At 40.1% G+C, this 27532-nt stretch overlaps 2 protein-coding genes and 1 long non-coding RNA gene across 4 annotated transcripts; 2 read left to right on the plus strand and 1 right to left on the minus strand.

Moving 5' to 3' along the window:
- Positions 1-5625: 5625 nt before the first annotated feature.
- Positions 5626-22669, plus strand: crlf1a (cytokine receptor-like factor 1a). 2 transcript variants are annotated; one of them, XM_086050169.1, is made up of 9 exons: positions 5626-5871; positions 8330-8608; positions 11243-11372; positions 12822-12991; positions 17005-17162; positions 18085-18159; positions 19386-19479; positions 20550-20734; positions 20824-22669. In XM_086050169.1, exons 1-9 carry the CDS (start codon positions 5805-5807, stop codon positions 20845-20847), a joined length of 1182 nt encoding a protein of 393 aa, XP_085906295.1. In that variant the 5' UTR covers positions 5626-5804; the 3' UTR covers positions 20848-22669. The 2 variants fall into 2 exon arrangements, with proteins under 2 accessions (XP_085906295.1, XP_085906294.1); XM_086050168.1 differs by having other exon boundaries at positions 5663-5871; positions 20550-20738.
- On the minus strand, positions 16605-27445 carry LOC147137214 (uncharacterized). The gene is made up of 3 exons (XR_015089393.1): positions 26982-27445; positions 21299-21394; positions 16605-17138 (listed from the first exon to the last, which is right to left on the minus strand). It is a non-coding gene; the product is annotated as an uncharacterized LOC147137214 (long non-coding RNA).
- On the plus strand, positions 23748-26421 carry odf3l2a (outer dense fiber of sperm tails 3-like 2a). Its single transcript, XM_086049839.1, has 5 exons — positions 23748-23926; positions 24250-24360; positions 25068-25190; positions 25262-25403; positions 25669-26421. The coding sequence occupies exons 1-5, from the start codon at positions 23878-23880 to the stop codon at positions 26012-26014; spliced, it is 771 nt and encodes a 256-aa protein (XP_085905965.1). The 5' UTR covers positions 23748-23877; the 3' UTR covers positions 26015-26421.
- Positions 27446-27532: the final 87 nt, after the last annotated feature.

Consider the following 27532-nt stretch of genomic DNA (forward strand, 5'->3'; position numbering starts at 1 on the left):
GAAGTAACATTCCACAAAGTGAAAGTGAGCGTCTGTTTCGTCAGAGTGTGCTATTACTGGAACGTAAAAATTAAATTTAAAAAAACAAATACAAGAAAAACTCTTGGAAAAAAGTCTTGGTCTTACAAGAATAAATAAGTAAATAATTTTTGCGGCAGCAAATATTTTCCAAGACAAGATTTAGAATTTTTTTAAAGTAAAGTTGTGTTTTTTCCAAGAAAAATAAATACATTGATTTAATTGAAAAAAAAAAGAATATTTGACTTTAAAAAACAATATCACTTCTTTTCACTTCTATACAGAGGAGGGTAAAAGCACGCTAATGAGTGTGAGTGCTCATGGCCAATACTCAATGAGACGTTGTGTCACCCTGGCTAACCCACTGAAAAAAATTCTGACTATGCCCCTGGGTGGTAATCCAAATAAATAAATTGAAGGTCAGGGGAACTGGTGCTATTCCAGCAACCAAGTTTAACATGCTCTTAATCTAAACCTGAGTTTTGATCTGAGTAGAATTGGCCTAGGATCATACGAACATCTGTTCTGCATTAGATCAATCAAATCAAGTACTTTCACCTTGCGCTGAGGTCAAAACCAAGACATTGATTTTTTTTTTTCACCATGGAGACCGACCGCAATTAACAATAAACATGACATTAATAACCTTGCTATGCAGTGCACGTTACGTGCATGTTGTGCACGTTCGTGAGAGGCGTGGCTCGGGCGAGGCTATTTTTTAGAACTCACATCTTTTTCTGCTTTTAAGGAAAAAGTCATATTTACTGAGGGAAAAAATCAAACTCGTACAAGATGATGATTTTATTAATTTATTCATGTTTTTAAACACACACCATACGTGTGTCATTCACCAAAACGAAACCATTTGAGCATGAAAACGCTGAGTTATTTTTCATGCACAAGTGCACGAAACACAAATGAAGCGTGGATTTGCTGCCCTCTGTTGTTGAAACTGTGTATTACATTTACATTTTTCATAATTTTGTTTAGCTTTAAGAGAAACAAATGTATTTAATTTACGAGAACAAAGCTATCTATTTTATGATAAAATTAGATGTAAAAGCTGTAATATTACGACAAACAGGATCAGTTAAAAGGACAGGGTTCTTTTTTTTTTTTTAGAATGCAGATGTAATATACAAAATAACATTCTATTTTTTTAACCAACATTTTGAAACGACTAGGATAAACGTGCTTCACAATTAAAAAAAAAAAGACATTTACGGGAACAAGATTTTGGAAAACATGTTTTTAAAATTCTTTGCAAGACCTTATTCATAGGTCTGGGGGCGAAAAGCGTCGTTTACGTGGTTTTAAAATCATTCACACTTGGGTCCGACTTCGCTTCTAACGGCAGCTTATTCCATTTGTGTGCAGCATAACAGCTAAATGCTGCGTCACCATGTTTGGATTGTGGGCTCCACAAATACACCTACAGACCTCAGAGCCCGGGTAGTTAGTTAGTGAGAGAGTGAGAGAGTGAGATAGAGAGAGAGAGAGAGAGCGAGAGAGAGCGGGAGTGAGAGAGCGAGAAAGAGCATGAGAGAGAGAGAGAAAGAGAGAGAGAGAGAGAGAGAGAGGAGAATGTTGATGTACATCTGTCATGCATTATTGTGGCGGATGCCAGCGTTTGCTATCCTGGCTTTAGGAAATATGTGAGCAAAGGGGCTCCTCAAATCACTCGGTCCTCCTCTTCTTCTCTGATTTTGGCAGATCCCCATACGCACACATACACACACACACGCGCGCGCACGTGCGATATTCTGAGTTGCTCTCACTCAAACGCACACACATACAGACTCTCTGACCCTCTCACACTATCTCTCTTTACACACACCCGATTTTCAGGCTCTCTCTCTGACTCAAACACACACACAAATATAAGTTACACACACATGCACACACTTACACACAAACTTTCTCTTTCTCAAAACCACACACACACACACACACACACACACACACACACACACACTCAATCGCAGGCATGGCTTATGGCAATGTAACAAGGCACTGATGGTTTCTTCAAACAAAGTCTTGCCCCCAATCAAGCTGAGCTCAGCGGAGGCCTTGCAGCCATCTGCCGGGAAGCCAGACCGTCCCTCGCTTGATTGCCCCCTCGGAATCCGTCCGTCCGTCCGTCGTAACTTTCGTCACGTTCCCGTTGGCTCCGCGACTCTCCTGATGAAACAAAGGGCGCATTCAGAAACAGTTTGCAAGGCATTAAAAATGCTCGGCCCAGCAGCCTGTAAACACAATACGATACAATTTTATACAGCACATGTCACTTGCTTGAGGGAGGACTGGCTGACTCCAAAATAAAGTGCGTTACGGTAATCCAGCCAAGATGTAACTGTTTCATTCTTTACATGCTACTTATGTTGTTACTCTGCTTTTATAAAGTATATTATAGAGTATGGAGCGCCTGAAGAGGCATCGGGGGGCGGGGCCGGTTGTGCGATCGGGGGGGAATTGAAATATGATTCTCATTAGGATGAGAAACTTTCTCGTCCAAAACGAGAAAATAACAAGGAAAATTTCTCATTAGGACGAGAAAGTTTCTCGTTCTAACGAAAACGTTTCTCGTTCTAAAGAGAGCGTTTCTCATTAGAATGCCATTCCCTCCTCTGTCCGCTAGGGGGCAGTGTTGCTGTCTCCATTCAACGGCAATGAGCGATCTCCTGTTTTTAGTTCAAAAATTGGAAATTATGTGTTTATTCAACACAAGCCGGGAAACAAAATACAACCGCAATTTATTAACAAATTAATTCATGTTAATGCTAATGAGAAAGATATTTCATTTTGTCCCCATGTCAATAGAGGTGCTCCATAGTAGAGGGCTATTTTCCTTCACTAAAACTTTTTTTTTTGGGGGGGGGTGCTGGATCAGATATGTCCCTTTTAATGTCATTGTTTTTAACATTTCATAACAGGCAAGGAAGTTGAAAGGCGACTTTGACAGCACGGTTAATAAAGGTTTTGTGATGGAGACAGTTTGACAGGAGACGAGATTACGTGATGACGGACAGCTGAAGTGTGAGCTGCTCGCTGATGTATTCTTTGCACGCGTGCGAACGGCGTGGCTGCACATGTGGAGTGTGATGAATGCGCAGACATGTGGTGAACATGCAGACCATCGCCGACAGATGTCGGCAAATCTCGCCAGATTTACGATTGGGGAGCATTTCAGGCATTAAAGTGAAGACATTATGGAAAGTTGATTTTTTTTTTTTTTTTTTTTTAAATGTTTGTGTACAAAAAGTTGGGGTTTCGGAGTGTGAAATTGAACAACCAAGTCAACCTTGAATTAAACCAATGAGAACAAAAAACTGAATGAAAAGAAAGCAAAAATAAAAATTTGGTGAGAAAGCATATACGAGGTTTCTCCAAAAGGTTTTTTTTTTTTTCTTTCTTGAAATATCTGAAATTAAAAAAAAAAAGTTTGAAAAATATTCGTAATTAAATTAAATTAAAGTTGGTTATAGTTTGATGGATAAAGTATAGACACCATCTCGTCAGTTTAATTAAAATGTGATTGTTTGAATTGTTCTTTTCCAATGAAAATAAAGCTTGTTTTACCAAATTGTTATCCTGAAAGTCCCCCCCCTCCATTTTTATACATATTACAAAAGAATAAAAATAATAATGAAGTGACTTTTAGGACACCCTTTACTTGCACCAAATGAGTTGTGGCTCTTAATGCTGGTTTGATGTTCAGCAGTTTTGTGCCATCCTTGAATGGTAATTTGTATGCTAGAGAGCCCTTTGCAATAGAAGAAAAAAATCAGTGTATGGTTATTTTGTTGTTTGCTTCAAACTCGTTTTTGTTGGATTAGGACAGTGGATCTTTTATACATGCATTGAGCAATATATTATGAAAAATGGAATATATTAAGAGCACATATTTTGCCTGTATTTTGTCCATATTTAAAGTGAATCCTTATCCCAATCTTCTGGGTCAAAATCATGAACGCAACCTTGAGTAGAAGTAAGCCAATCTGCTCAAAATCCAACATTACCCAACGAGTGGGTAGCAAAAACAACCCAGCATTTTTTTTTTTTTGGTGTGCAGTAAACCCTCGACGATTGACGATTTTTTTTTCCAACAATCGGCCTTCCACATTTTTGCGTCCACATTCGTCCATTATAACACAACCAGCGTCTTGTTCAATTCATTTCAGAAACCGAGAGACATTACGGAGGTTTTCCTCAAACCGATTATAGAAGCACATTGTATTCCATGTCTTCGTAATTTCTATTGTGGACCAGCCAGGTCACACGCTACACTTCCCGGGCTCCAAGTCAAGATACATTTCCAGGGAAGATAAAGGAAAAAAAAAAGGTTGTGGGAGGGCCTCTTTCGGGCACAGCTCAGGAGCAGCTTTTGGGAATGTGTTGACTTCAAGACTTGCTTTGTGCTAACACCTGAACGGCGAAGACTAATGCGTGACTAATGTTTGACTAACAAGTTAATGCCGGCTTGTGTCTTGTGAGTCACGTGGTGTTCCGGGTACTGCGAGGGGCCTCCATACAACCAAGACCTTTGGCTGACCCGCGCCTCCAGAAGGGACTCTCTTGTTCCCGCCCGACGTTCCCGCTTCAGTACCCTTGTCACCGTCCAGGAAGTGTGGAAAGAATTTGACCATGAACCCGCCGTCTTTTACAGCATATGGCGTCAGTGCCCATCTGCAATTCCTCGGAACGTGATGATATTTCATTTTTATTGAGGAGGAGTGGCGGGGTTTTTTTTATTATGTACGTAACGTACCAATGGCGAGTCTAGGGTCGGACAACGATTCATTCACGTTCTTTGGAAAGAAACAATTAGAATGATTAGAAGTATTTTCATTTGTACATACTGTATATATATTTAGTGTGGTATCGGTCTGAAACAAAAGTGGTATCGAACATCCCTAATAAGAACAATATATAACCATTTTTTTTTATATTTAGTTGAATTGCATTGAATTTCCCCCATTATATTTATTCTGTGATTATTATAATAACGTTTTCCTTTATACATGGTATGAAAATACATTTAAAAACATTTTTCCATTTAACCTCATTTAAATCTTTTGTTCACATTGAAGATTTTCTTTAAAAGGCAAAACAATAATAACAACAATACTGTATAACCATTAAAAAACGTCATATATTGTATTTGAGTGATATTATTATTATTATTATTAATCATGCTTCAGGTAAAAATAAACTAAACAAATGTTTAGTTTAACTTCTTAAAACATGATCATAATTTTTTTATGTGTAGATGTGTTATGTGTTTTAATGTTAATTTAACAACAATATTTGGGAGATACTGTACATACTTTAGACCAATTACGAGATGCGTAAAACTGCACGTAAGTGACCCCAATATTCTGACTGATTGTCACATCCCGAAAAAGTGACGTCTGTGTTTTTCTTTCGTTGGAACTTGAGCGTGTCCCGGGTGGGAATGTTTGGGGTAAAAGTGGGGATGAGGTGGAGGGAGGGGGGAAGGAAGAGGGGAAATGAGACAAGAAGAGGAGGAGTGGGAGGAGGAGTAGGCGGGGCTTTAAAGTATGAACTTGTGTATGATTTAAGCTGCAGGAGGAGGAAGAAGTAACAAGAAGAAAAGCGGACGAGTGAGCAAGACGTCTTTCCTGGCCGCCTTTCGCGTATTTCCCCCCCCCCCCTTCAATCCACATTTTGTGCGCCAAATTGAGTTGCGCACGCAAAACGCGTCGAGCGAAGAAGCCCACCAAAGCAAAAAGAGAAACCAAGCAGAAGGAGGCACAAGAGTAGTCATGGATACGTGCTCACGGATCCTTCTGCTGCTCCTGCACTCCGCTGCCGTCTTGCCCCTGTCCACACGTAAGTCAAGTCACACATGCGCAAACGCCCGTTCCTTTTTTTCTTTTCTTTTTTTTTGGGGGGGGGGGGGGGGGCAAATGTGTTATTAAAAACTGCAAAGTATTTTTTTTCGTGTGCATGGTGATGCCGACTTTCACGTGTCATACTGAGGAGAGAAAAGATAATCAAAGCAACTTCAAAGGGCTTCCCACGAGGGTGGCACCCCCAAATCTTCTACTTTGGAACCCCCTGGGGGCTTGTATGTATCTTTCCGGACCTTTCATTTATATTCCCACGAGAGACATTTTGTGTGGAGGACTCCTGCTCTACCACTCATTTGGGGGGCACAGAGGAAAATTGTTAGTTGGGATGCGAGAGTATCGATACCATATCGGTATCCGATAGATTGATTCCGGCCTTATATTAAGGTATCAGGTACTCGTGGGGGCTGCCGATACCAGCCAGCAATACTTAAAGCTGAAAAAAAAAACTAAGTCCTCCTCACCAGTAGTTGGCGCTATGCTGCGGCAATTTGACACATCTGCGAATCAGTCAATGGTGTCAATGTGTTAAGTGACATTTTATATTTCAAAAGTTCTATGTATCGGTACTCAAAGATTGAATACTCATACTGGTGTCAGTTTGAAAAAAAAAAAAAAAGTGGTATTGAATATCCCTTGTCAAATATTCTACTTTAGCAACCCTTGGGGACATGTATGTATCTGTTTGGACCTTTTGCTTTGTCAAAATGAGGTCGAGCGATTTTAAACAATAATCGTGATTTTTTTTTTCTGAATATAGCGATTGCGATCTATCCTTCCACCCATTATATTTTATGTATGAAAAGTGCTGTATAAATGAATGTGATTGATTGATATATGAGATTATTTCTTCAAGGTCCTCTTTGTATGTTTTTTTAACAAGCAAATGCAATCAAGTAACCTGTGATATACAAAACAAAATCGTATATATATATATATATATATATATATATATATATATATAAATATAAATGTTTTGGTTTTGAATGATACAACCGAATCGATTACTTATTCGTCTTATGATTGTTATTACTACTAAAACCTGATGTGGTAGATAAAAAGCAAGGTCGGATTCGGAATCAGCCCAAAAAAAAACATCTAGGAAATGAAGTAAAGATTTGTTGACTAGCGTCGGCCGGTTCTGAGCACAGCCACATCCCCAGTTCTAAGAGGGTGTGCGCACTTGTGCAACTGCATGATCTCAGATGTTTATTTTTATTTCGCCTCTCCAAAAGATTTTTTTTTTCCCCCAAAAGAGTAATACCGATGATAGGTCACATTAATGGTGGTTAACATTTTTCAATGATTTATTTTGCTATCATTTTTCTATCATACCACAATAACCTGCCATTTGAACAATTTTTTTTTTTAAATGTAGCCACTCGAAGTGCGCACTGGCCTCATTGGATTTGGTGAGGACACCCACCAAATACCTTCTGTGTGAAGTGTATACGCGGAGCTACTGCATGGCTGACTTTCAACAAGTCTGCAGCCTATAATTCCTTTAACACATGAGGGATTGTGGTGGTGGGTGGGTGGGGGGTTTGGAGTCGGGGGGCAGTGACATCATTAGCTCAGGTCTCCGAGAATGTTCATGACAGTAATGTAAATAAATCAACCTTATGTGCGTTTCCTGGCTTAAGTGGCTGGATGAGTGTTTTTTTTTTTTTTTTTTTAATAGGTAGCAGCACTAAGGTTTTAAATGCCGCTATAAAAAGTAGAGGAGGGAACCCAAAAGGCCTCCGTCATCAAACGCTTCCTGTTGTTTATGACAAGGGGGCTAATTGCTTGTTACTGTCGCATGCACGGACGGCCCTTTGTGAATGATTGTAACCTTTTCCAGCGCTTGACAATTCAAGGGGGGGGGGGGAGCTTTTTGTTGTTGAGGGTGATAAACGGCAGCGCAATTCTCGTTTACAAGGGCTTAGGTTTCTCGGCAAATTTTCAAGCTTTTGTGTGTCCCGTTGGCCTTGACTTACAGAGAAAGAGTGGTCGGAAAATTGTAAGATAACAGTAGAGTGGCTGTCCATAAAAATGTACAATTTGATTGTCTGGATTGGCCAACAGTTTGACAAAAAAAAAAAATGCTGTTCATTTTTGTGCTTGTTTTTATGTAATACACAGCAGAATTTTGTGTGCAACGTGTTTTTGGGTGCAGTGTAGAAACAAATACTGTACTTGCAAGGAAACGCATCTATCTCCAAATTCTTTTTATAAAAAAGTATTATTTTATCCAATAAAAAAATGCCATACATTAACAAATTTTTTTTGGTGTTTTTGGTTGTAGTGTCGGGTTATTTATAACTCTTTTTAAGAGTGTTTGAATCTTAGGGACTCCCCCGCCCCGACGCGCACACACACACACACACACACACACACACACACACGATTTGAGTGGTAACCCGGTCACTAACCTTCCACCATTTTATCCCCCCCAGATGTGGCATTGGTCTACCCCCAGGACCCCGTCCTCCGCGTGGGCTCCAACCTTACGGCCAGTTGCTGGGTGCAACCGGACACCGGTGTCCTCGCCAGTTCGCTGTACTGGACGCTCAACGGCCAGCGGCTGCCCGCCTCCACGTACCAAATGCTGAGCCCCGGCAACCTCAGCGTGACGCTCAGCGGGCTTAACGCTTCGCGACAGACGTCCGGCGACAATCTGGTGTGCCACAACCACAAAGGACACATCCTGGCCGGCTCGTGCATCTACGTCGGAAGTACGTTTCATTGCTGAACAGGCCTGATTGTCTTAGAAAAATAATCCAATTGCCATTTTTTTTTTCTTCTTCTCAATATTGCGATCGTATGGAAGCGTAAAACTCTTTGACTGCCAAATGCGTTCGAACGTACTTGCAAATACGTTGGAACGTTTTTATCCGATACGTATTTACGAATACTGTGCATTTGAACGTATAGTGCTTCTAGACTAAATGGTACAAATAAAGCATTTTTTTCCTCATAATGCCACAGGCTATTGATTTGCACATGCGCAAATCATTATGGGAAAAATACAGAATGGAAATCATGCACTGCAGACATTCTAAAATCATAAAAACAATGTTTACTTACTTAATTTTGAATGTATTGATATAATATAGACCAAATGCAAAAAAAAAAAAAAATTATATATATATATATATTTTTTTTTTACTTTCACCAGTCAATAATACCCCATGGCGTTATGAGAGAAAATGCTATGTTTGTAGCATTTAGCTAACAAGTACACTTGGACGTACTTGCAAATACGTTCAAACGTACCCGCAAGTATGTTCAAATGTATTTGCCAGTCAAAATTTTAACTCCATGGCAGTTCCACTCTTCAGTACGATTGCGATTTAGTAAGCGATTATTGCTTTCTACCTCTTTTTACCATGTTTTTTTTTCTGGATTAATAATAAAGTAAAATATTTTTTTAATCCCATCCCAATTTTTTTTTTTTTTTTTGTAACGCAAATGAGGACAAGCGCTGCAGAAAAAGGATATGAGCGAGAGGAGTGTAAAGGAAGTGGGAATACGAAGGAGGAAGCAGTGGGTAGTGGTTTTTTTTTTTTTTTTTTTTAAAAGGGTCTCTACGCACACTTGTGGCCGTAATTTAAGTTTTAGTGCAAGGGCCTCCGCCAGTGTGTGTGTCGCTTTGAGTGCCTGTGTGGTCCATTACTTGCATTATCACTCACGGGGCATCACGCTGACACTTTGCACACACACACACACATACTTCCGCGCGCACACGCATAGTCGTCATAAACGCAGTCAACACTTTTTACGGCGCTCCTGTCAATACGAAGGAAAAACCAAGCCTTAAATTCCTCCTCTGCTCAAAAATGTGCTTTTGCCTCCTCTGTTGGCTCTTTGACTGCCATTGTGCAAAATTTATGTTAATCTTCTTTGACACCCAGAAACCCCCAACCCCCACCCCCCCACCATTTAAATTGACTTTGGGGATTATTTCAAGTAGATCGCATCATGACACGTCCATTGTGTGCAGGGCTACAGCTATTGAATATTTTAGTATCCTACTCAAATATCGAATAGTATCGGATAATCGAGTTTTCGGATAAAACATATTTTTGCTTGGTTAGCGAGCAACTGATAAGACATGTTGCTTAATAACGATCTATCGTTTTTTTTTCAATGTAGGCACTCAATTACTTGAGGACTCGTTTCAACCCAAATTGTGTGGGAATAAGCACTTTTATTGACAGTGGATTATTCCTAGTTGTTTGCTTTGGTGCATTTCTGTTGTTCAAGGTGGAGTCTCGCACCAATAACTGGTGAGAGGAGTGATGTTATAATTACATGACACGTACTGTACATTGTGATTCACAGTTGCTGTCTTTCATTCCACTGTAAAAATGAAAGTCCGTTAGCTCAATGCTAGCTGTGTTTGTTTGTATTCGTTTTAATTTGTGGGGAAATACTCTGTTTTATTAGTTTTATTTAATATATCGTCACTGTCATGTGAAAAACACATATCTCCATTTTTTTCAATTTTCTTATTTTTACGTGAATGGTGTTTCCGCATTACAGACAAAGCATTAACGTGAAAATGTAGTGTTTTTTACATGACTGCGACGATATGGAGTATTTCTTGGGTGCTTGATTAAAAAAAAAAAAAAAACTACTACGTATAATAAAGTAAACTAAAACTAACTTAGACGACTGTTCGAGATTTTGTATGTACCGAGTAAATACATTTAAAATCAACCTCGAAAGCTCATTCATGAAATTAATGAATAAAGTTGAGAATAAGGGAATTTCTTTTCGCGAGAGTTAGTTCGCGAGAGTTAGTTTTTTTAAACCTGAAATTTTCCGTTTTTTTTTTTTTTAAACACTCGTTCATACTTTATTTCGTCAATGAAAATGTGCTCTCAATTTTAATTTGAGTTATTCGGTTAGTTTTTGTTAACTATAGCAACCTTGCTGTACACCCGTGGAGCACCAAAACAACAGAACTCATGGACATACCGTATGTTCTGTCCGCATTAGGGCACATTCTGTGCCTCTTAGACTTGTTCATATAGTCATAGGAACTCACACTAATTTTGCCTTTCTCCACCCCTCCCAAAAAAAAAGCACTTTGTAAGTAAAGCCATGACATGAAAACGATGCGACACATACGCTCACAGCATGGATCATACTCGCTGTGTGCGGTGACGGTGTTCAGAACCTTGTGTTCTCAGAGATTTTGTTGGCAGGGCTCTGAAATCTGATTACACTCGCCCGAGCACACGCACACACACAGGCACGCTCACCAAATAAAGTCAAAAAGAGGTTAAAAAAAACATCCCACTAAAGTAATGGCGTCCACAGGTCCTTTCTGACTTTTTTTTTTTTTTCTCCCCTTCCCACAGTGCCTCCAGAGAAGCCTCTCAATTTGACGTGCTGGTCTCGGAACACCAAAGACCTGACGTGCAGCTGGGCGCCGGGAGGAAGGGGGGAGACCAGCATTAGCACCCAGTACTTGCTCAAGTACAAGCTCAGGTGTGTGCACGCTACAAAAAAAAACCCAACAAAAAAAACACGTGCAGTGGTGCCTTGTGATATGACATGACTGACCCAATTTAGGATTTTTTTTCCTGATGTGTTTTATGGTGGTATTGACTCACTTTGTAATAACAATTTGGCCGGTAGCGCGCAATTCTTTAAAAAAAAAAAAAAAGGTCCTCAGACTGTTTAATGCCACATTACGGTCAAACTTAACATGAAAAATAATTACATGTACTTCAAACAACCACGAACGGCACGCTAGCTTCATGCTAATGCTAACGCATAACAGGGCTGGGTGATTACTATAATCGAAATTTAAGGATTTATATTTTGCCGCCCCAGCATAATAAATTCAACAAAAGCCAAGAAAAACAAACCAATAATGTGCCGAACGTTTGTGAAAACACTGAATCCACCGCACAGACATTCTTTGTTTTAGAAAAAATGGTGCTAATGCTAACACACAATGCTAATGGAAAATGGCATCAATTTCTGGGAGTGACCACACTGTCACTAAGAGGAAACAGAGCGCACGGCAGGAACAGCTGGTATTAATTTGTATTTAGAGTTTATATTTTAGTTGATTATTTTACTTTGTTACTTATTTTCTCGCTGTTCTTTCAAGTTATTTAAAGTTTAAAGTTGAGTTTGTGATCGGGTTAGTGTTTGTTATACCAACACACATTTCCACATGAAATGGCACAAAATCTGATACCCAAAGTCTAGGTTAGCCTTGGAAGCCCCAAAACTTGTGAAAAGGCTAGTACAACAACAAAATAAGTATGAATAAATATGATGAAGCAATGAGAGAGATGCTTATTCACTGTTTGAATGTATGCAAAGATATGGAAGAGGTTTGAATTGCAGGTGATTTTTGATATTTAGGTAAAAACATTTTTTACCAGTTTTTCCATAATCATCCAGCCCTAACACAAAATAGGAAACGCTAATGTGATTGTAAAATGAGTCTAGATTCCGAGATAAGGGACAAAAATCGTTTCTTTGGTCAACCTTTTAAGAGAATGAGACTTTGTGTATTTAAAACAAGCAAAGAAAAAAAAAACAATTATATTTTAGCGCTTGCAGGCTCACATAATGGAAAATGCTCACGTTAGCATCGACATTTGCGGTTTTAGAAGAAACGGATATTTGAACACAAACGGAGGAGTAACACGAGCATCTGTGTGTCTGGCTCCATCTAGACAAATATGTCATTACCGTAAGGCAAAGGAAAACCTTTTGCCAAAAGACCTTCCGATTGCCGCGGCAACAGCATTTACGAGCTTCAAACAATTAAATGAAGCAATTTAAAAGCCATGGAGGAAGTCAGTGTGCCGTGCGGCGCCCCGAGGGGTACATTTGTCGATTTGCGGTGCGTGTAAATAAAGCGCCTCATAAAAAAAAAAAAAATGTCCGAGTCATCGCTGTTGCTATGCCCCGCAGGTGGTACGGCAAGGAAAAGGAGTGCGAGGACTACACTCACGCTCAGCCATACTCATGCAGCATCACTCGCGACCTGCACCTCTTCACCCCTTACGAAATCTGGGTGGAGGCGTCCAACCAGCTGGGACGCGCCGCTTCCGACGTCATCATGTTGGACATTCTAGACGTGGGTGAGTGCGGATGCTGAGACAACCTCTGTCTGACCTCCTCCTGTAGCTGCTTCTAAGGGCGTCGGCCATGCCCCGGGCTGGAAATAGAGGACAATGGCTTCAAATGATCCAAAAGCTTGTGAACACACCTACATCCTAAAAAAAAACAACAACAAAAAAAAAAACTGTGTGTGCGTGTGTATGCACTATGTATGTATGTATGTGTGTTATAAAAAGTAAAACGCAAAAACAGAGTCACCGCCAAATCGCTGTGGCCCAGTAATCTCATTTGGGCACGCATAATTCACCGAGAAATTGGATCATTTGGTGAAATGTGCCATTTTGCAATCATACAATAATGTGTAGCATCTGGAACCGCAGCAAGATTCCCTGACTTTCGCAACATGTTGTATGTATTATACTATTGAAATGATCCAAGTTTTATTCGTTTTTTTGTGGCGTGGCTTTTAATTGCGTCGTCGTAAACAAATCTGTGCTAACAGGACGCTAACCTGCTCACACACTTCTGTTCAATTTACTTGAAACTAAGAAAATTCAATTATCATTTTTTTTTTTTGAATTTTGTCATAAATAACGAGATATAACTTTAACCTGGGAGGATGTAAGCTAATTGCTAAAGCTGTTCATTTTTGTGTTGAGCGTTAGTTTTCTGCACTAGCAAATGGCTAACCAGTTTGGGATAGTTTTTGTTGTTGAGTTGACTGAAAGTAAGATTGAAGTTTATGTGTAGCAGCCAGATCTAACTTTTTCCAAGGAGGATATCAGCGGTTAGATTATGTGTGTGATTGAGACCCCGTCAGTTTCATTTAGTCGATTGACAGCAATAGTTTAATGAGAACATTCTTATCAAACACAGTTAGTTAGGATGGTGTTTTGTGCATTTTATCGATAAGACTCGTAATAAGTAAACCTTTAATTTAATGTATCTTAAATTAGCGTAACCATCGGGGAAAAAAACAAAACGTTTTTTAAAAAAGAAATTCATCGCTCAAAATTTGAAATTTGCAAGGCTTGTCGGTCATGAGTAGACCCACAAAAAAGTCTGAAGAAGCCATGTCTGAAAAGATACAAGTCAGCCAATTTGGTTTGACGGCGACCATTTTAGAATTGGAATTTCAGCCCACAAAGCCGTTTCACTTGGCAACATAACATTTGATAGCCTTGTCCATTATGAGTAGACCCCACAAAAATGTCTCTTGAAGCCATGCCGAAACTGACACCTGAGGTCCCTCATTTTGGTTTAAAGTGGCCATTTTGACCATATTCAGGGACTCTTAAAAGAAAAACCTAACCGGCACTTTTATGGCCATACACAGTATTTTGAGTGTAGTAAAAGATGCGTCAAGGAAGACTAACAGTGGACTTGTCTCCAGTCCTCCTTGTAATCCAGGATTCTTGAAGCGCTTAAAATCTTTCAGGCTTTCATCAGGGGCCTCGCAGCTGATAGGAAGGGAGCGATGTTACCTTTTAAAGCATTGCTCTGCTCACTGCCGGCCGGCTCGACTTGGCCAGTTCTTCAAGGGACCACCATCTCGGGTTGAAAACAAGCGCCCATCATTCTGCAAGCCTTTGCACACACCCGTATACACCCCGCCTCCACCCTCCTGAGGCGAGGGCGGCGTTCTGATGAGCGCGTAGGAAATGCGAAGGCGCTTTTTTCCGACACTTTTGTGTATTTCCGTGCTTTGTTTATTCCGGGTTGCCCCGGACGCTGGTTTGCCTTCTCGTCAAAACACGCAACATTGCGTCACAGCCGTGAGTCACGCTAGTCCACGGGCGGGAACACCCGCATGGCAGATTCCCACATTCCGGAAGGCCAGGGGGGGTGCGATTCAGAGTCGGCACCTGCTAGCCAGATCTGACTTGAGCGGTTGTCTCCGCAGAGCAACGCTTCCCCTCTACACGTTGGAATAAAGCCACGGTTTTGCCAATATATTCTTCAAACCGTTGGGTGAAAAGTAACCCAAATTGAGTGAAATAGCCAACCCCGTCTCAAGGTCCAAACGGGACCGAGCTAACGCTTGGTTATTTATACCTAGCGCAAGACAAACTTGCTCTAGAAAGATTGTTCCCAAATTTGAAGCGAGGTCCCTAGACAGATGGACGGCACTAGATTCTGAAACATCGGAGTTTTCGTCATTGCATTTGTACGGATCACGCGTGGTGGAGTTTGACCAAAGTATAGCAAAAAATCCGCGAATGCCTGACGCGCCCCCTCAACCAAAGATAGTTTGGTGATTGTCATCGCGTATAGATGACACATGATGGCAACAAAGCATTTTAAAAAAAAGGTGACGGGTATTCCGTTCGGATTAATTTATTCACTGTGGTCTGTAACGCAGGCAAAGAATACACAATCCTGAACCGATGTGACACAAACGACTGTCATCAGTTGCTCAATTATTTGAAAAACAAACAAATCACCTTCACCTGAGACTCATCAATAGCATTAGCTAGCATTAAATAACTAGCACAAATGGATGTGACTTCACACATGGACAAATATGCACACTTCACTACACAAAGCGAGCGAATAACGGTGGATAGGCCCCCCGCGCCCCCCCCACTCTAAAATAATGTGAATAAGCAAATACTTGAATGCCGAACCGCTAACACGTGGGGGTCCACACTCCATATTTGCATCAACGCAAATAGGTTGCGGTTGTCTAAATCGCTTTTGGTTTCAGTCTTTTCACTTTGTTTTAGTTTCCACTTTCATAATATTTTTGCTTTCTTAAATCCGAGCCAATCCCACTCAAATATTTTGTGTCAACTTCCATTAAGACTTTCTCAACACACCACCACCCCCGCGAGAACGACAGTGACGTGCTCTCGGGCAAAACCCAAAACAAACGGCGGGGGAGGTTCAAATATCGGCCTCTGGCCATGTTCGCTTGTCATAAAAACAACCAAAAACCACTGAGATGTGGGAACCAGTGTTTTTGCGTATAGAGACATCAGACCCACCACTCGCAATTGACTTGATTCCTCCGGCCGCCAACATAAACGTCGCAGCGAGGGAGAAGCTATTATCGGTCTGGCGTGATCCGGACCATCTGTGCCCTGACAAAAGAACATCAGCACCTTCTTGTAGGGAAGACGTCAACGTGTTAATTACTGTAATAAACACGCGTAAACGACCGTACCAGCTACATTCTTTCGGAATGACTTTTTTTTCGGAAAGGATTTTTAGGCGCGCCGATGTAAACAGCGGCTCAAATGTCGAGAAAAAAGTGCAGTAGCGAACACCGTGAGAGACGACCTATTTTCTATTTCTGTTTGTTTTGAATGTGTAATTTTCTTTGGGCGCTGACCAAAATGAGGCGGCAAGTCATGTGGATAGATCCCATGTGAAAAAATTGGAAACTATCTTTATCTTTGTTATTTTCATTGAATAATTGTGCAATTTTATGAGAAAATGTTTTTAGTAAATAAATCTCAACTTTAATGAGAAAAAGAAAAATCACAGCGTACAAAAAGATTTTATGAGGACAAATTCTAACTCTTTTTCCACAAAACTAACTAGCAATTTTGTTAGAAAAAATGTAATTTCGTGAGTAGAATTTTTTGGGGAGAAGTTTATTTTTGCAATTTTCAGATTTTTTTTGGGGGGGGGGGGGGGTGCAATTGTAATGAAAAGAAAGACTATTGTACAAATTGAATTGAATTGAATTGTACAGAAAGACATCGGCGATTTTACAAGAGCAAATCATCAAGCAGTTTTCTGCGATTGCAATTTCAGAGAAATCCTCCGCAATTTTATGAGGGAAAAAAAAAAAATCACAAAGTTGTGATAAACATGGGCAATTCTATGGCACATTCATTATTTTATGATTACAAAGTTTGCAATTTCATGGGAATAAATGAGTGAAGTGGCTTTAAAATTGTTTTTATAATTCTAATCTTTGAAGCGCCTTTGAATTTTCCACCTTGTCTTTCAAGGTCCTTTGACAATTGAGACTATCTCACGTGAAAACACTGACGTCTTGGATCTTGTGGTCTTCCTCTTCCAGTGACCACGGACCCTCCGTCAGGGGTGACGGTGAGTCGCGTGGGGCAGTTGGAGGACCAGCTGAGCGTTCGCTGGGAAGCCCCGCCGGCACTCAAGGACTTCCTGTTCCAGGCCAAGTATCAGATCCGCTACAGACTGGAGGACAGCCAAGATTGGAAGGTAAAAAGTGGCCGTTACCACAAGCAGGTTAAAGACCTCCAATTCTTGCGCTAATGTACTCAAACGTCTGCCAAATTTTATCTGTAGTTATCATTACTATTATTGTTGTTATTTGGGCCTGACTGATTAATTGGCCAAATTCATTTGGCTGATATCATCTCTTTTAAACTCGGCAAAAATTGTTATTTTCAATTCAAACAACCCTAAATATCGGTACTATACGCCATAATTGCATTTTGTTTGAGTTGGTTTTCGAATGTAAAATGTAGATTCAGTTAGTCTTTTTTTGCTTTTAACACTCGTTTTTATTCGTTGACGAAAGTGTTTTTCTTGTCCGCTTCATCTTGCGGGTTTGCCTCCGTCCAACTCTTCAATGAATGAACAATACGACGTAAACACTCGGCCCTGCGGAGCGGCTGGCGGTGAGGTAATCAAAGCGGCTTCGCGCGGACGTCAGCCAAGCAAGCCTTTGCTTGTTGTGTGGAAAAAAAAAAGAGGGCGAGGCGGGCGAGGGCCACATTTCTGCCGGGCCAGTGATCGGAGGGACTAATGGCTTCAGTCTGGCTATGTTGTGGTTTTTTTGCTGCGACAAGATTACTCATGCTGTTTATTCATTGTCGTCTAATAGGCCAGGCACATGTCTGTCAGATTGAGTCTGTGTGTGCGTGTGTGCACAATTGTACATGAGAGACAGTGAGAATCTGTGCGTGTGATTGCATGTGTGTGAGGGTTGGCGGCTAATAGACAGCAGATCGCTTTGAAATGTTTCCATAAACACGTTGCTCATTGCGGCGTTCAAACATATTTGCGGCGGGAAGCCCGATTGAAGCTTTGTGTGTTTGTTTTGCCTTCAGTGCAGGTTGTTAATACGAGTCTTTGTTCTCCGCTGACTTCCTCCCTGGCCTTTTGGCTCACTTTGCAGGTGATGGATGACGTTGGCAACCAGACGTCTTGCAGGCTGGCGGGACTCAGACCTGGAACTGTGTATTTTGTGCAGGTGTGTTGTGTTTTTGTCATCACTATCACTGTTCAATAACTCTTTTCTTTGAGGAGCAGTTATGCAGATCAGTGACTTCATTTGAGGAGGAAGGTTCTAATTTTGACGAGCTTTTTTTTTTTTTATTAAGGTTTTATTAAAAAAATAGAATATGATGGTATAACACGTGAGCAATTTGTTTCCTTTTTTATACAATCAATATTGTTATTTATTAAATTTACATTGTGAATAGCAGTAAACTGTATTTTCTAAAGTTCCGTTCAAACTTAGTATTTCTGTATGTGGGCTGATATTAGATTCTGACGGTATAATAACAGTGAGCAAAAACATTGTGGTATCCTGGTATTAAATATAGAGCCCTGAAATCACCCTTTTTGAAATATTTGGTAAATAAAAACAGCTTTCTTTTTTTTCCCCCCATTGAACACGATCTTTTTTATTTTTTAAACAAAATATATATTTAGTATACATTTGTTACAGAAGAAACGTGTAGCATGTTCAATTTAAATAGATTAATGTTAACATTCTTCTGAGTATGTTTCATCACTAGCGAGCTATTTTTGTAGCTATTTTTTTCACTGTAGCTGCTCGGCTAACTGCCATGCCTACATAGCGGCCATGTTGGCAGGGGCGACGTTCCCATCAAAGGTCATGCATGGACATTGAAATTAAGTCACAACTTGTTTATTCCTCAACTGATTTTCTCGAAGTCTCCTTTATCGTCAATGCCAAAGTGTGTGCTAATGTATACCATAAAAAAAAACCAAACACATTTTTTTTAACCTGTGAAAGGTTACTCCCAGTTCAGTTGTACTAATTGTTACGGCGATGAATGCAACCATACTATGCAGCTCAAAGGAGGTGTTTCGTATCTATCTGTTCCTAGCGCCACTTACAATATATCAGTCTTCCTATCTCATACCGCCCCCCAGTGGCTAAGGCGGGCAGCAGCAGAGTGGCCATTGAATTGATGCAAAGTATGACAAATGCTGTTTTAATTCGATGTAAATATGTATTACGGTACTATTATGTTTTTATGAAGTACAGTTTTATAGAGTACTATTTTTCCTCATTATAAAAAATGTTCAGGGGCTGTAAAGGATGAATAGCTTCTCCATTCATTTCAGTGGGAAAAGATGATTTGTGTGGTACAATTAAACCCTCATATCAAGGCACCACTGTCATTATTCTCATTTTATTTTAACCGTCATCTGGTTGATCGCCAGGTCCGATGTAACCCGGTGGGCATCTACGGTTCCCGCAAAGCTGGAATCTGGAGTGAATGGAGTCATCCCACGGCAGCGTCCACACCGCACAGTGGTGAGTGCACAAACGCACAGATGTACTTATTTCATTATTTAATTTCTCCTTTCGTTATATGTCATTTTATCATTAATCATTTTACAAGTTTCACAGCTGTTGTGTTCCCTTTAAACTAGGGTCACTCGAGTGATTTGGATTTTTTTTTAAGCCACATCAGATATTTGGCAGAATAAAATTCCGATAACCGATTAATTAAAAAATATCTAATGAACAAGATAACAATTTTTTTAGTCCCTTAATGCTGACAACAACAAATCTATGAATTACAGACAGAATATTTGACTGTTTTAAAATACTTTGTACTTTAGTACTTGTTTAATTTTACAACTAACAGAAAAACCTGCGGATATTTTTTTTTGTTCTTTTTGGGGGATGTTTTAATGTCATTATCATTGTCTGATGTTGTGTTAAAGGAAAAAAAAAATCGACACAAATCAGGAAAAAAAAACAATCATCTTGCTTTTTTTGGTGCCGATTTGAAAAGAGTTAATAGTGGCCCATTAAATTGGCAGGCCAAGCCAAGTTTTAACTTTTTTTGAGTGGATTGATCCCTTCTTATTTTTGCTGGTCATAATTAAATTTGCTCTAGGATTTTTAGCAAAACGAAAAGTACACCATATCACACATGGACTGACATTCTCTATTTCACGGATGGACAACTGACAGATGTGACGATGATTAATAAATAAATAATAATAATAATTATAATAATAATTTTTATTTTATTCATCTAGTTATCTATTTATTCTTTTTTTTCATTCATCATTTCCTTTTTTTTTTTTTTTTTTTTTTTTAAATCGCTGATTATCTGCTGTAGTTACTCTTTTAGTTATTGTTAATGCGAATTGTGAAAATCCGCATATAATTTTGTGAAAAACAAGGGTTGACCAACCACCCCCCCCCAAAAAATTTTAAATACTAAAAAAAACAAAAAAATCTAGAATACAACTTTTAGCCAGTCTGTTCAAGCACGGAATGTGCTTGAACAGTAGCTTTTACCGTAGTTTTTACCATCTTACATCTGCCATTGTCTGACTTTTCTGTTGTGTTTTTTTTTCGCTGCGCAGAGCGGTCGGCGTCGGGCTCGTGCGACCCCAAGTCGAGCGGCGACTCCAACTCGACGCTGCGCCGCGAGCTGAAGCAGTTCTTCGGATGGGCGCGCAAACACGCCTACGGCTGCAGCAGCATGTCCATGAAGCACTACGACCAGTGGCGGGTGCTCATGCAGAAGTCGCACAAAGCACGCAACCAGGTAGGTAAGCATCACCTGACCGCGCACGCGCGCACGCACACACACACGCTGGGGCGCAACGAGTAACAAACGGCGTCTCGTTCATTTAGGTTCTCCAAGGGGATAAGTCGTAGCACATGGCCAGTGGAAAAACAACCCAGAGCGATCGGAATGACAACCAGAGGACGGTCGTAAAAATTAGACAGACTGTTTCTTTTTTGTTGTTTTTTTTGCGGCAGGATGACATCTGGAGATGTTGCTTTTTCATCCGTTAAAAGCCTTTTATTGCAACAAGGACATTTTTGACACGCACACAAAAACTTTTACGGTTGGGCATTTGTGAATTTGCATTTTGGCTTTTTTTTTTTTTTTTTTTTTTTTTTTTTACGGGGGGGGGGACCTATCCTCTGCTATTCACTGTTTTTGTGCCCAGGCCCAAAAATATGCCAAATATTGCTGTTGTGCCATCGAGACCAAGGAAGTGAAAACAAGTATCATTCAAGGGTTCAGCTTGTCTAATAGAAAAAAAAAATGCTTTGCTTTGCTGCCATCTTTCAGCATCTGCTGTACAGGCAATTTACAAACCTATTTGGGTGGGTGTCAGTTCCTCACAGAATTTTGCGGTCTTTGTCCCTGCCAATACTGGAGATTCGCTGTTATAGGGATTGAGCCCCGCCGGGACTAGTGGGGAAAAAAAACACAAAAAAAACCACCGGTCATTGATATCCCAACCCCCCTAAAAATGTTTATTATTACTTACTTCAGTCATTGTGTACACAAAGTACCACCTAAAAAAAGTACTGAGCCACCATAAGTGTCGCACCACCATAATGACCAACAAAGTAGCCTCGTAGCTGAAACTGTTCATGAAAATAACATTACTGCAAGGTATTGTACCATTACCGTATTTTAACTTACTACCGTAACTTTTTACAATCCCCGAGATCCCAGGTTAGCCCAATAAGTCGCAAGACCTGTGTAAATAACGTAAGATTCTAAAGAGTTCAACGTACAGGGTGATAGTTTTGAGTAGTTGAGTTTTATTGGTTGAATAAAAACGAAGTTTTGAAATTATGAAGCAATTGTGATTTCAATCAAAAATAATCAGGATTATTATTTTTTTTTCCACAATCGTCCAGCACTACTACGACATACAAAACTTGCCTCTCAGTTGAGACATACTTCAACATACTTACTTGACACCCACATTACCATACTCATTTATTTTTTTTTTTAGATGTGTCCTATTTTTTGGGGTAGGCATCTTTGGGCGTTTCAGAAAGAGCACCGAATCTGCAAATAAGTAAGTGAATAGCTGGAGTTGACCACCCCCCCCCCCCCTCAAAAAAAAATAAATAAATAAAATAAAATTTTAAAAAGCACATTAACCAAGATTCAGTGGGGAATTACTATCCACTGCATGGACTAAATGCCCTCTTCAGTGTCTTGTCAGATATTTAAAAAGAAAATAGTTTTTTTTTTTTTTTTTTTTGGACTGCATCACCTATGCGCTTGCTGTAGTTTCGATTTACAGTGAGTGAATGAGTGTATTTCGATGATGTTAAGTTTACTCAAATGAGGCGAATGTGTGCTTATCCACATTTGAAAGCTACGTGCCTGATTTATATTTTGAAGATATCAAATCGACACATATGCTAATTGTGCCACTTGAGAGCAAAAAAAAAAAAATGGGTATTGTGTTACTTGAACCATACAGCGTAAATCCAGCCATCACCACTACGCAGCGTTTCTATAAGTGTGTTAAAAATTGGCAAAGGTTTTTGTTTGTGTGTGTGCGTGTTTTTTTTGTTTTTTTTTTTTTTAAGCCAGACATCTCTTGCCTTGCCTTTATTTTTGTACTGAATCATAGCGGCATATTTAAGAGTGTGTAAAGTTATGTGTTTTATTTTTTAAGTTATGTTTTAGCTAGTGAATAAATATTAATGACTGACTGAACTTAGCATTGACTGATTGCTGTTTGTTTGTGTTTGCACTGTCATTGTTGTTGTCCAGATATAAAATGTGGCTCATGCCCAGTAAATAGCTCATCAGCAATTTGGTAAAACAGAAATATTGATAATTAACAATACAAATTTAATTAATAAAAATTAAATACTGGAATTTTTTTTTTTTTTTTAAAGGAAAATGTATCAAAATACACAATAAAACCCTACGAAAATGAAACATAAAATAATTTATACAAAAACAAATATGGATACGCAACTATCAGCTAAAAAAAAAAAAAGAAATACTTTAACAAGATTTTGCATTTGCTTTATTAAAATAAAATTGTAGCCTCGTGTGATTTAAATGTTCCCTGCGGCATACTTTTTGTGTGCATATTATGTTGATTTTGAAATTAATTGTTTTTGTCTAAGAAAATGCAATTTTCGTACCCAGCTCTTTCCTATCTATATTAATTAAATCAATTGCTACTTGGGGGGGGGGGGGAGGGATAATCACCAGTAAAAGCATGGCATAGTAAATTAAACAGAATTTGCATTAATAAAAAATTACCGGTAAGAGATTGATTAAAACTAACTACCGGAAGATAAATTTAGGGGCTAGGCAGCATTATATAAAGAAAAATACATATTCGACCAAAGGACAAATGATATGAATATGAACGCATGATGGAATAGTCTCAATAATATCTGTATATTAATATATAACAAAGTCTAGCCATTTAGCTTTTAGCATTTTTCCATTGTGCCATAATGTTAGCATAAATGCTCAAGGCGCCACTGTAATATGTGGAACGTTTCAAAGTTTGTTTAGCGACATTAGCCTAGCGTCAAAGCCTGCAACCCAAGACGAGTCCAAGTTGAGTTTAAATGTTTAATGGCGTGTGCGCTGAGATGCCGTTAGTTACACAACACAACCCAAGACAAAACTACAAAAGCGGAACCCAAAGGCCACGCAACCGCGTGTTGCAGCCAGGACATGATCATGCTTTTCACGATTTCAAACGTGATCCGTCGCGACGTTGTGCATCCTTGACAAAGTCAAACATATCCTCAAGTTGTGACCTTAAAAGACTTTGAGGTGGACAATAGCTTCGGTTACGTCATACCCATGCTGGTAAATAATTCATCAAGGGGCAGGTGGAGCCTTTAAAAGGAAAGCAAGTGTCCCAAAGCAGAAGAAGAAGAAGTGGTCAGAGGATGGAGGAGGTGGCGAAGAGACGGCCCCTAATCTCTGCCAAAGAGAGAGGTCAGTATATAACAGACATACGAGTGACTCGACATCACCTTATCTTAGCGTTAGTCTGCTAGCTTAATGCTAAATAATAGTCACGTTCTTTATCCTCTGCGTAGAATGACTAATATTAATGCCGTACTGATGAGCTGAGAGAGATGTTGGGATGTCAAAATGAACAATATATCCGTGTGTGTGTGTATTATACTGCCATGAGTGGCCTTTTGACCTCTTTTTTTGCACATGCTGTTCTGTAATTATTAGCTAACACTTTGTGTGTCGCATTTACAGTATAATGTGTGAGTTATCTTATGTTAAATGATCATCATCCCGATCAGGACCGGGTCCAGGACGCTACGCTCTGCCACCGACAGTGGGCTACGTCAACCACGATGTCACCAAGCCCAACAGCCCCGCTTACTCCTTCCGCACCCGCATGAGTAGCACCAGTGAGTACCGAAAAATCGTACCAACTCGCACGGGTGTGCATATGAGGAGAGGTGGCGTTCGAAGAGTGTTTTAATGCCACTCCCAGTTGAAGTTTACTGTCAAACTAAACATCAAACAAAAAGAATTATACAGGCTGTGTATTTAAAAGATTACAGCTTTTGAGAAGGAAAGTACGCTCAGCTTAACGCTAATAAAAAAAACTGCGTGAGACAGATCTGCCCTTAAAAAAAGCCAATTTCACCATGGCAAGAAATGTGTTAAATTAAAAAAAAATTTTAAATGTACACGTGGTATTCCAAGACTTTCAATGTCCCGCTTATGTTAATAATGCTAAATTGAAAATGATCAAACTATGCTGACGTTGTTTACATTACAAAAATTTATCAAACATTGCCACAAATTTTTTTTTCACAATAAATATATTTCCAAAAGATGCCAAGTCTTAATACGCTATATATTTCTGAATGAGACGAACGATATTAACTTTTGGTTACAGTGGGTTTTTTTCTGTCACACCATTATTATCGGTCCCAATGCGCTACAATTTCGTTGTGGAATGGACCGGCCGTACGGGAATTCTTCCAAACCTCCCAATGGCCACCACCTCCTGGTTACATAACGTTTTAAATGCTACTACATTTTACAGTTTAATGTCACGTCAGTGTACGATACGCATGAAATTTCCGATTCCAATTTCGATTTCTAGTGATCTCTGTGGACTCCAGCCCAGGACCAAGATACCACGTCGGTGCTAATGTGACGCGCTTTGGTCGAATGGACACGCCCTCTTACTCCATCTTGGGCCGAGGGAAGCGCATCGGTAGCAAAGGTAAACTTACAAAAATGTCAGGCAATAGTAAGCGCATCAATAAGTTACTTTTGTGTGTGTGTGCGTCATAGGTGACAAATTCCAGACTCCGGGACCGGGAGCCTACAGCCCAGAGAAGGTTCCGCCCCTCAACGCTCAGCGCCGACCGCCGGCCTACACAATCGGAACCCGCACACGCTATCGCTCTGTGGATGCGGTACCAGCACCCAACAGGTGAGTGCCGTTTCATACTTGAAGCTAGCTAGCAAACTTTCAATCAATTTTTTTAATAATAATAATTCAGCCCCAAAGCCACTAACACTTAGCAACATTTGGTAGGCATGTCTAACATTAGTAGACCTACAATAAATCTAGTTTTTTTTTTTTTATTATTATTATTATTTTTTGTTTGATATTTTATATGTAGTCTGGATATTTTATGTACAGTACCGTATTTCTGACTTTATGTCTTAAGAGCTACATTGTTATTGATCGACAGCTACACGCTCCCCAAGCTGCTGGGCAGTCAGGTCCCCAACAAGCCGACCGGCGTCAGTTACAGTATGTCGGCCCGCCGGAAGGTGGGCGGCCCCTCGGTGGACTTGGCCCAGAGCCCCGGGCCCGGCAGGTACAACAGTACCGATCCGGACGTCTACCTGCAACGCCAGCCCTCCTTCTCCATGCAGAGCCGGACCAAAAGGCCCACATACACCTCGGCCACCCCGGGCCCGGGTGCCTACCGCCCGGAGGGTTCTGGGGCGCACCTCCGCAGGGCGCCGTCCTTCACCATGGGGGTCCGCCACTCAGAGTTTGTCACGCCGCTTGTGCTGGACTTTTTCCACTGATGAGTTAGTGTTTTGTTTTACAAAACAAAGGTATCGGGCTGCCACTAGCTTGGTTGTTTTAACGACTAACGAACAAATATGCCGCACCGGCATTTTGCCATGTCACACTCACGTTGTTTGTATTGCATAGATTGAAGAAAAACGTTCTCTCAGGAAAAAAAAAAAAAAAAAAAAAAGAACCAGCGCTTTGAGAAAGATCCCGCTGCTGGCGAGGCCGCTTAAAGAGTCTCTTTCACGGCCGTGACTGGGCTCAAGTGACGGTGAGAATGACGGAAGAGCGAGGAAAAGAAAAGAAAAAAAAAGCAAATTTACATTCAGTTTTTAACGTCGTGCTGGTGGCCTCATGTCTGTCCGAACGCTACGTGAAACAAAATTGAAAGTGTATGACTTTGGCAACAACTTGTACAAAAAAAAAAAAAAAAATCAATTGTGACTACGGTGGCAAATCAATAATAAAACATAGTGTCACGTGTGTCATTTCCACCAATCATTTTACTGCAAGCTATTAAAATGTTGGAAATGAGTGGGAGTAAGCAACTGTACAGTGGTTAGACGAGTGACTCCTTAATACGAGTAAAAAAAAAACACTTTTGTTTGTTTCTGATTTTTTTAAAGTTTGTTTTTCCCGATAAGAATAGTTTTTCTCTTAGTTTTTTATGTTAAAAAAGGGCTTTTTTTTGCATGTATACTTTGTCACTGGGTGATTAGTGACAAATCACAATCATTAGTGATAGTGTATAGCACACCTTTATTATGTATGTAGATGTAGTGCGGGAAACATGACACAATGACCCTTATACGTGTATAAATTTCACCTTGAAAAATATTTAACAACCCTGTGTAACACCCCAAAATATTCTGTACATATTAATGCTGCATACACACACACATAAATATTGTACACTATTTCTCTCTTACATTCACACATAGCAGGATAGTGAGAAATATGATGTACTTTAAATCATACCTGCAAGGCTCCAGTAGCGTTTCCAACCTGTGCAGTTTGTCCATTTCAGCCGTTGATGGCAGGGCAATCTTAGTTTGTGGGTTGAGGACATCCCTCAGAGGCTGTTCGTTCTGAAAGCGTTTCTCAAGCCGACATCTTCCACAACACTCACTGGCCTGCAGTCTCTTGCAATCCATTTCGCTATGGCATTTGTAAGCTTCTGGTGCCTTTGTTTATCAATAGGTCTTCCACACGCCGCATCTAACGTAGTCTGCCGAGGCCCCGCTCCACCGTTTGCTAGCTTCGTTGAATGGTTTGCCGGTGTCAGCTGTGTGTCTCGCATTTAGATGATATTTCAGACTGGATGTCCTCCGGTGATAAGAAAATTAAAGTCTGCCCTAGTTACAAACGGTCTTTGCTTTTGTCAACTGCGCCGTCTGTAAAAGTTCCGTGCTCTTCTCCATGTTTGTTTTTGATTTGACCGCCACTATACTTCTTTTTCCGGTTCCAGTGAGCGCCGCAGCCGGAAGCAACAGACTTTCACAATAAAAGAAAGAGTACAAACGGTGTTC

The sequence above is a fragment of the Filicampus tigris genome, chromosome 13, assembly GCF_054856515.1.
Source record: "Filicampus tigris isolate MCC_2025a chromosome 13, RoL_Ftig_1.0, whole genome shotgun sequence".
NCBI lineage: Eukaryota > Metazoa > Chordata > Actinopteri > Syngnathiformes > Syngnathidae > Filicampus > Filicampus tigris.

Coding starts and splice junctions, on each gene's coding strand:
- crlf1a (XM_086050169.1), top strand. CDS start 5,805: ATGGATACGTGCTCACGGATCCTTCTGCTGCTCCTGCACTCCGCTGCC. Junction 8,609..11,242: donor CTCGTGCATCTACGTCGGAA/GTACGTTTCATT, acceptor CCCTTCCCACAG/TGCCTCCAGAGAAGCCTCTC. Junction 20,735..20,823: donor CGCACAAAGCACGCAACCAG/GTAGGTAAGCAT, acceptor TCGTTCATTTAG/GTTCTCCAAGGGGATAAGTC.
- odf3l2a (XM_086049839.1), top strand. CDS start 23,878: ATGGAGGAGGTGGCGAAGAGACGGCCCCTAATCTCTGCCAAAGAGAGA. Junction 24,361..25,067: donor CACCCGCATGAGTAGCACCA/GTGAGTACCGAA, acceptor TTCGATTTCTAG/TGATCTCTGTGGACTCCAGC. Junction 25,404..25,668: donor GCGGTACCAGCACCCAACAG/GTGAGTGCCGTT, acceptor ATTGATCGACAG/CTACACGCTCCCCAAGCTGC.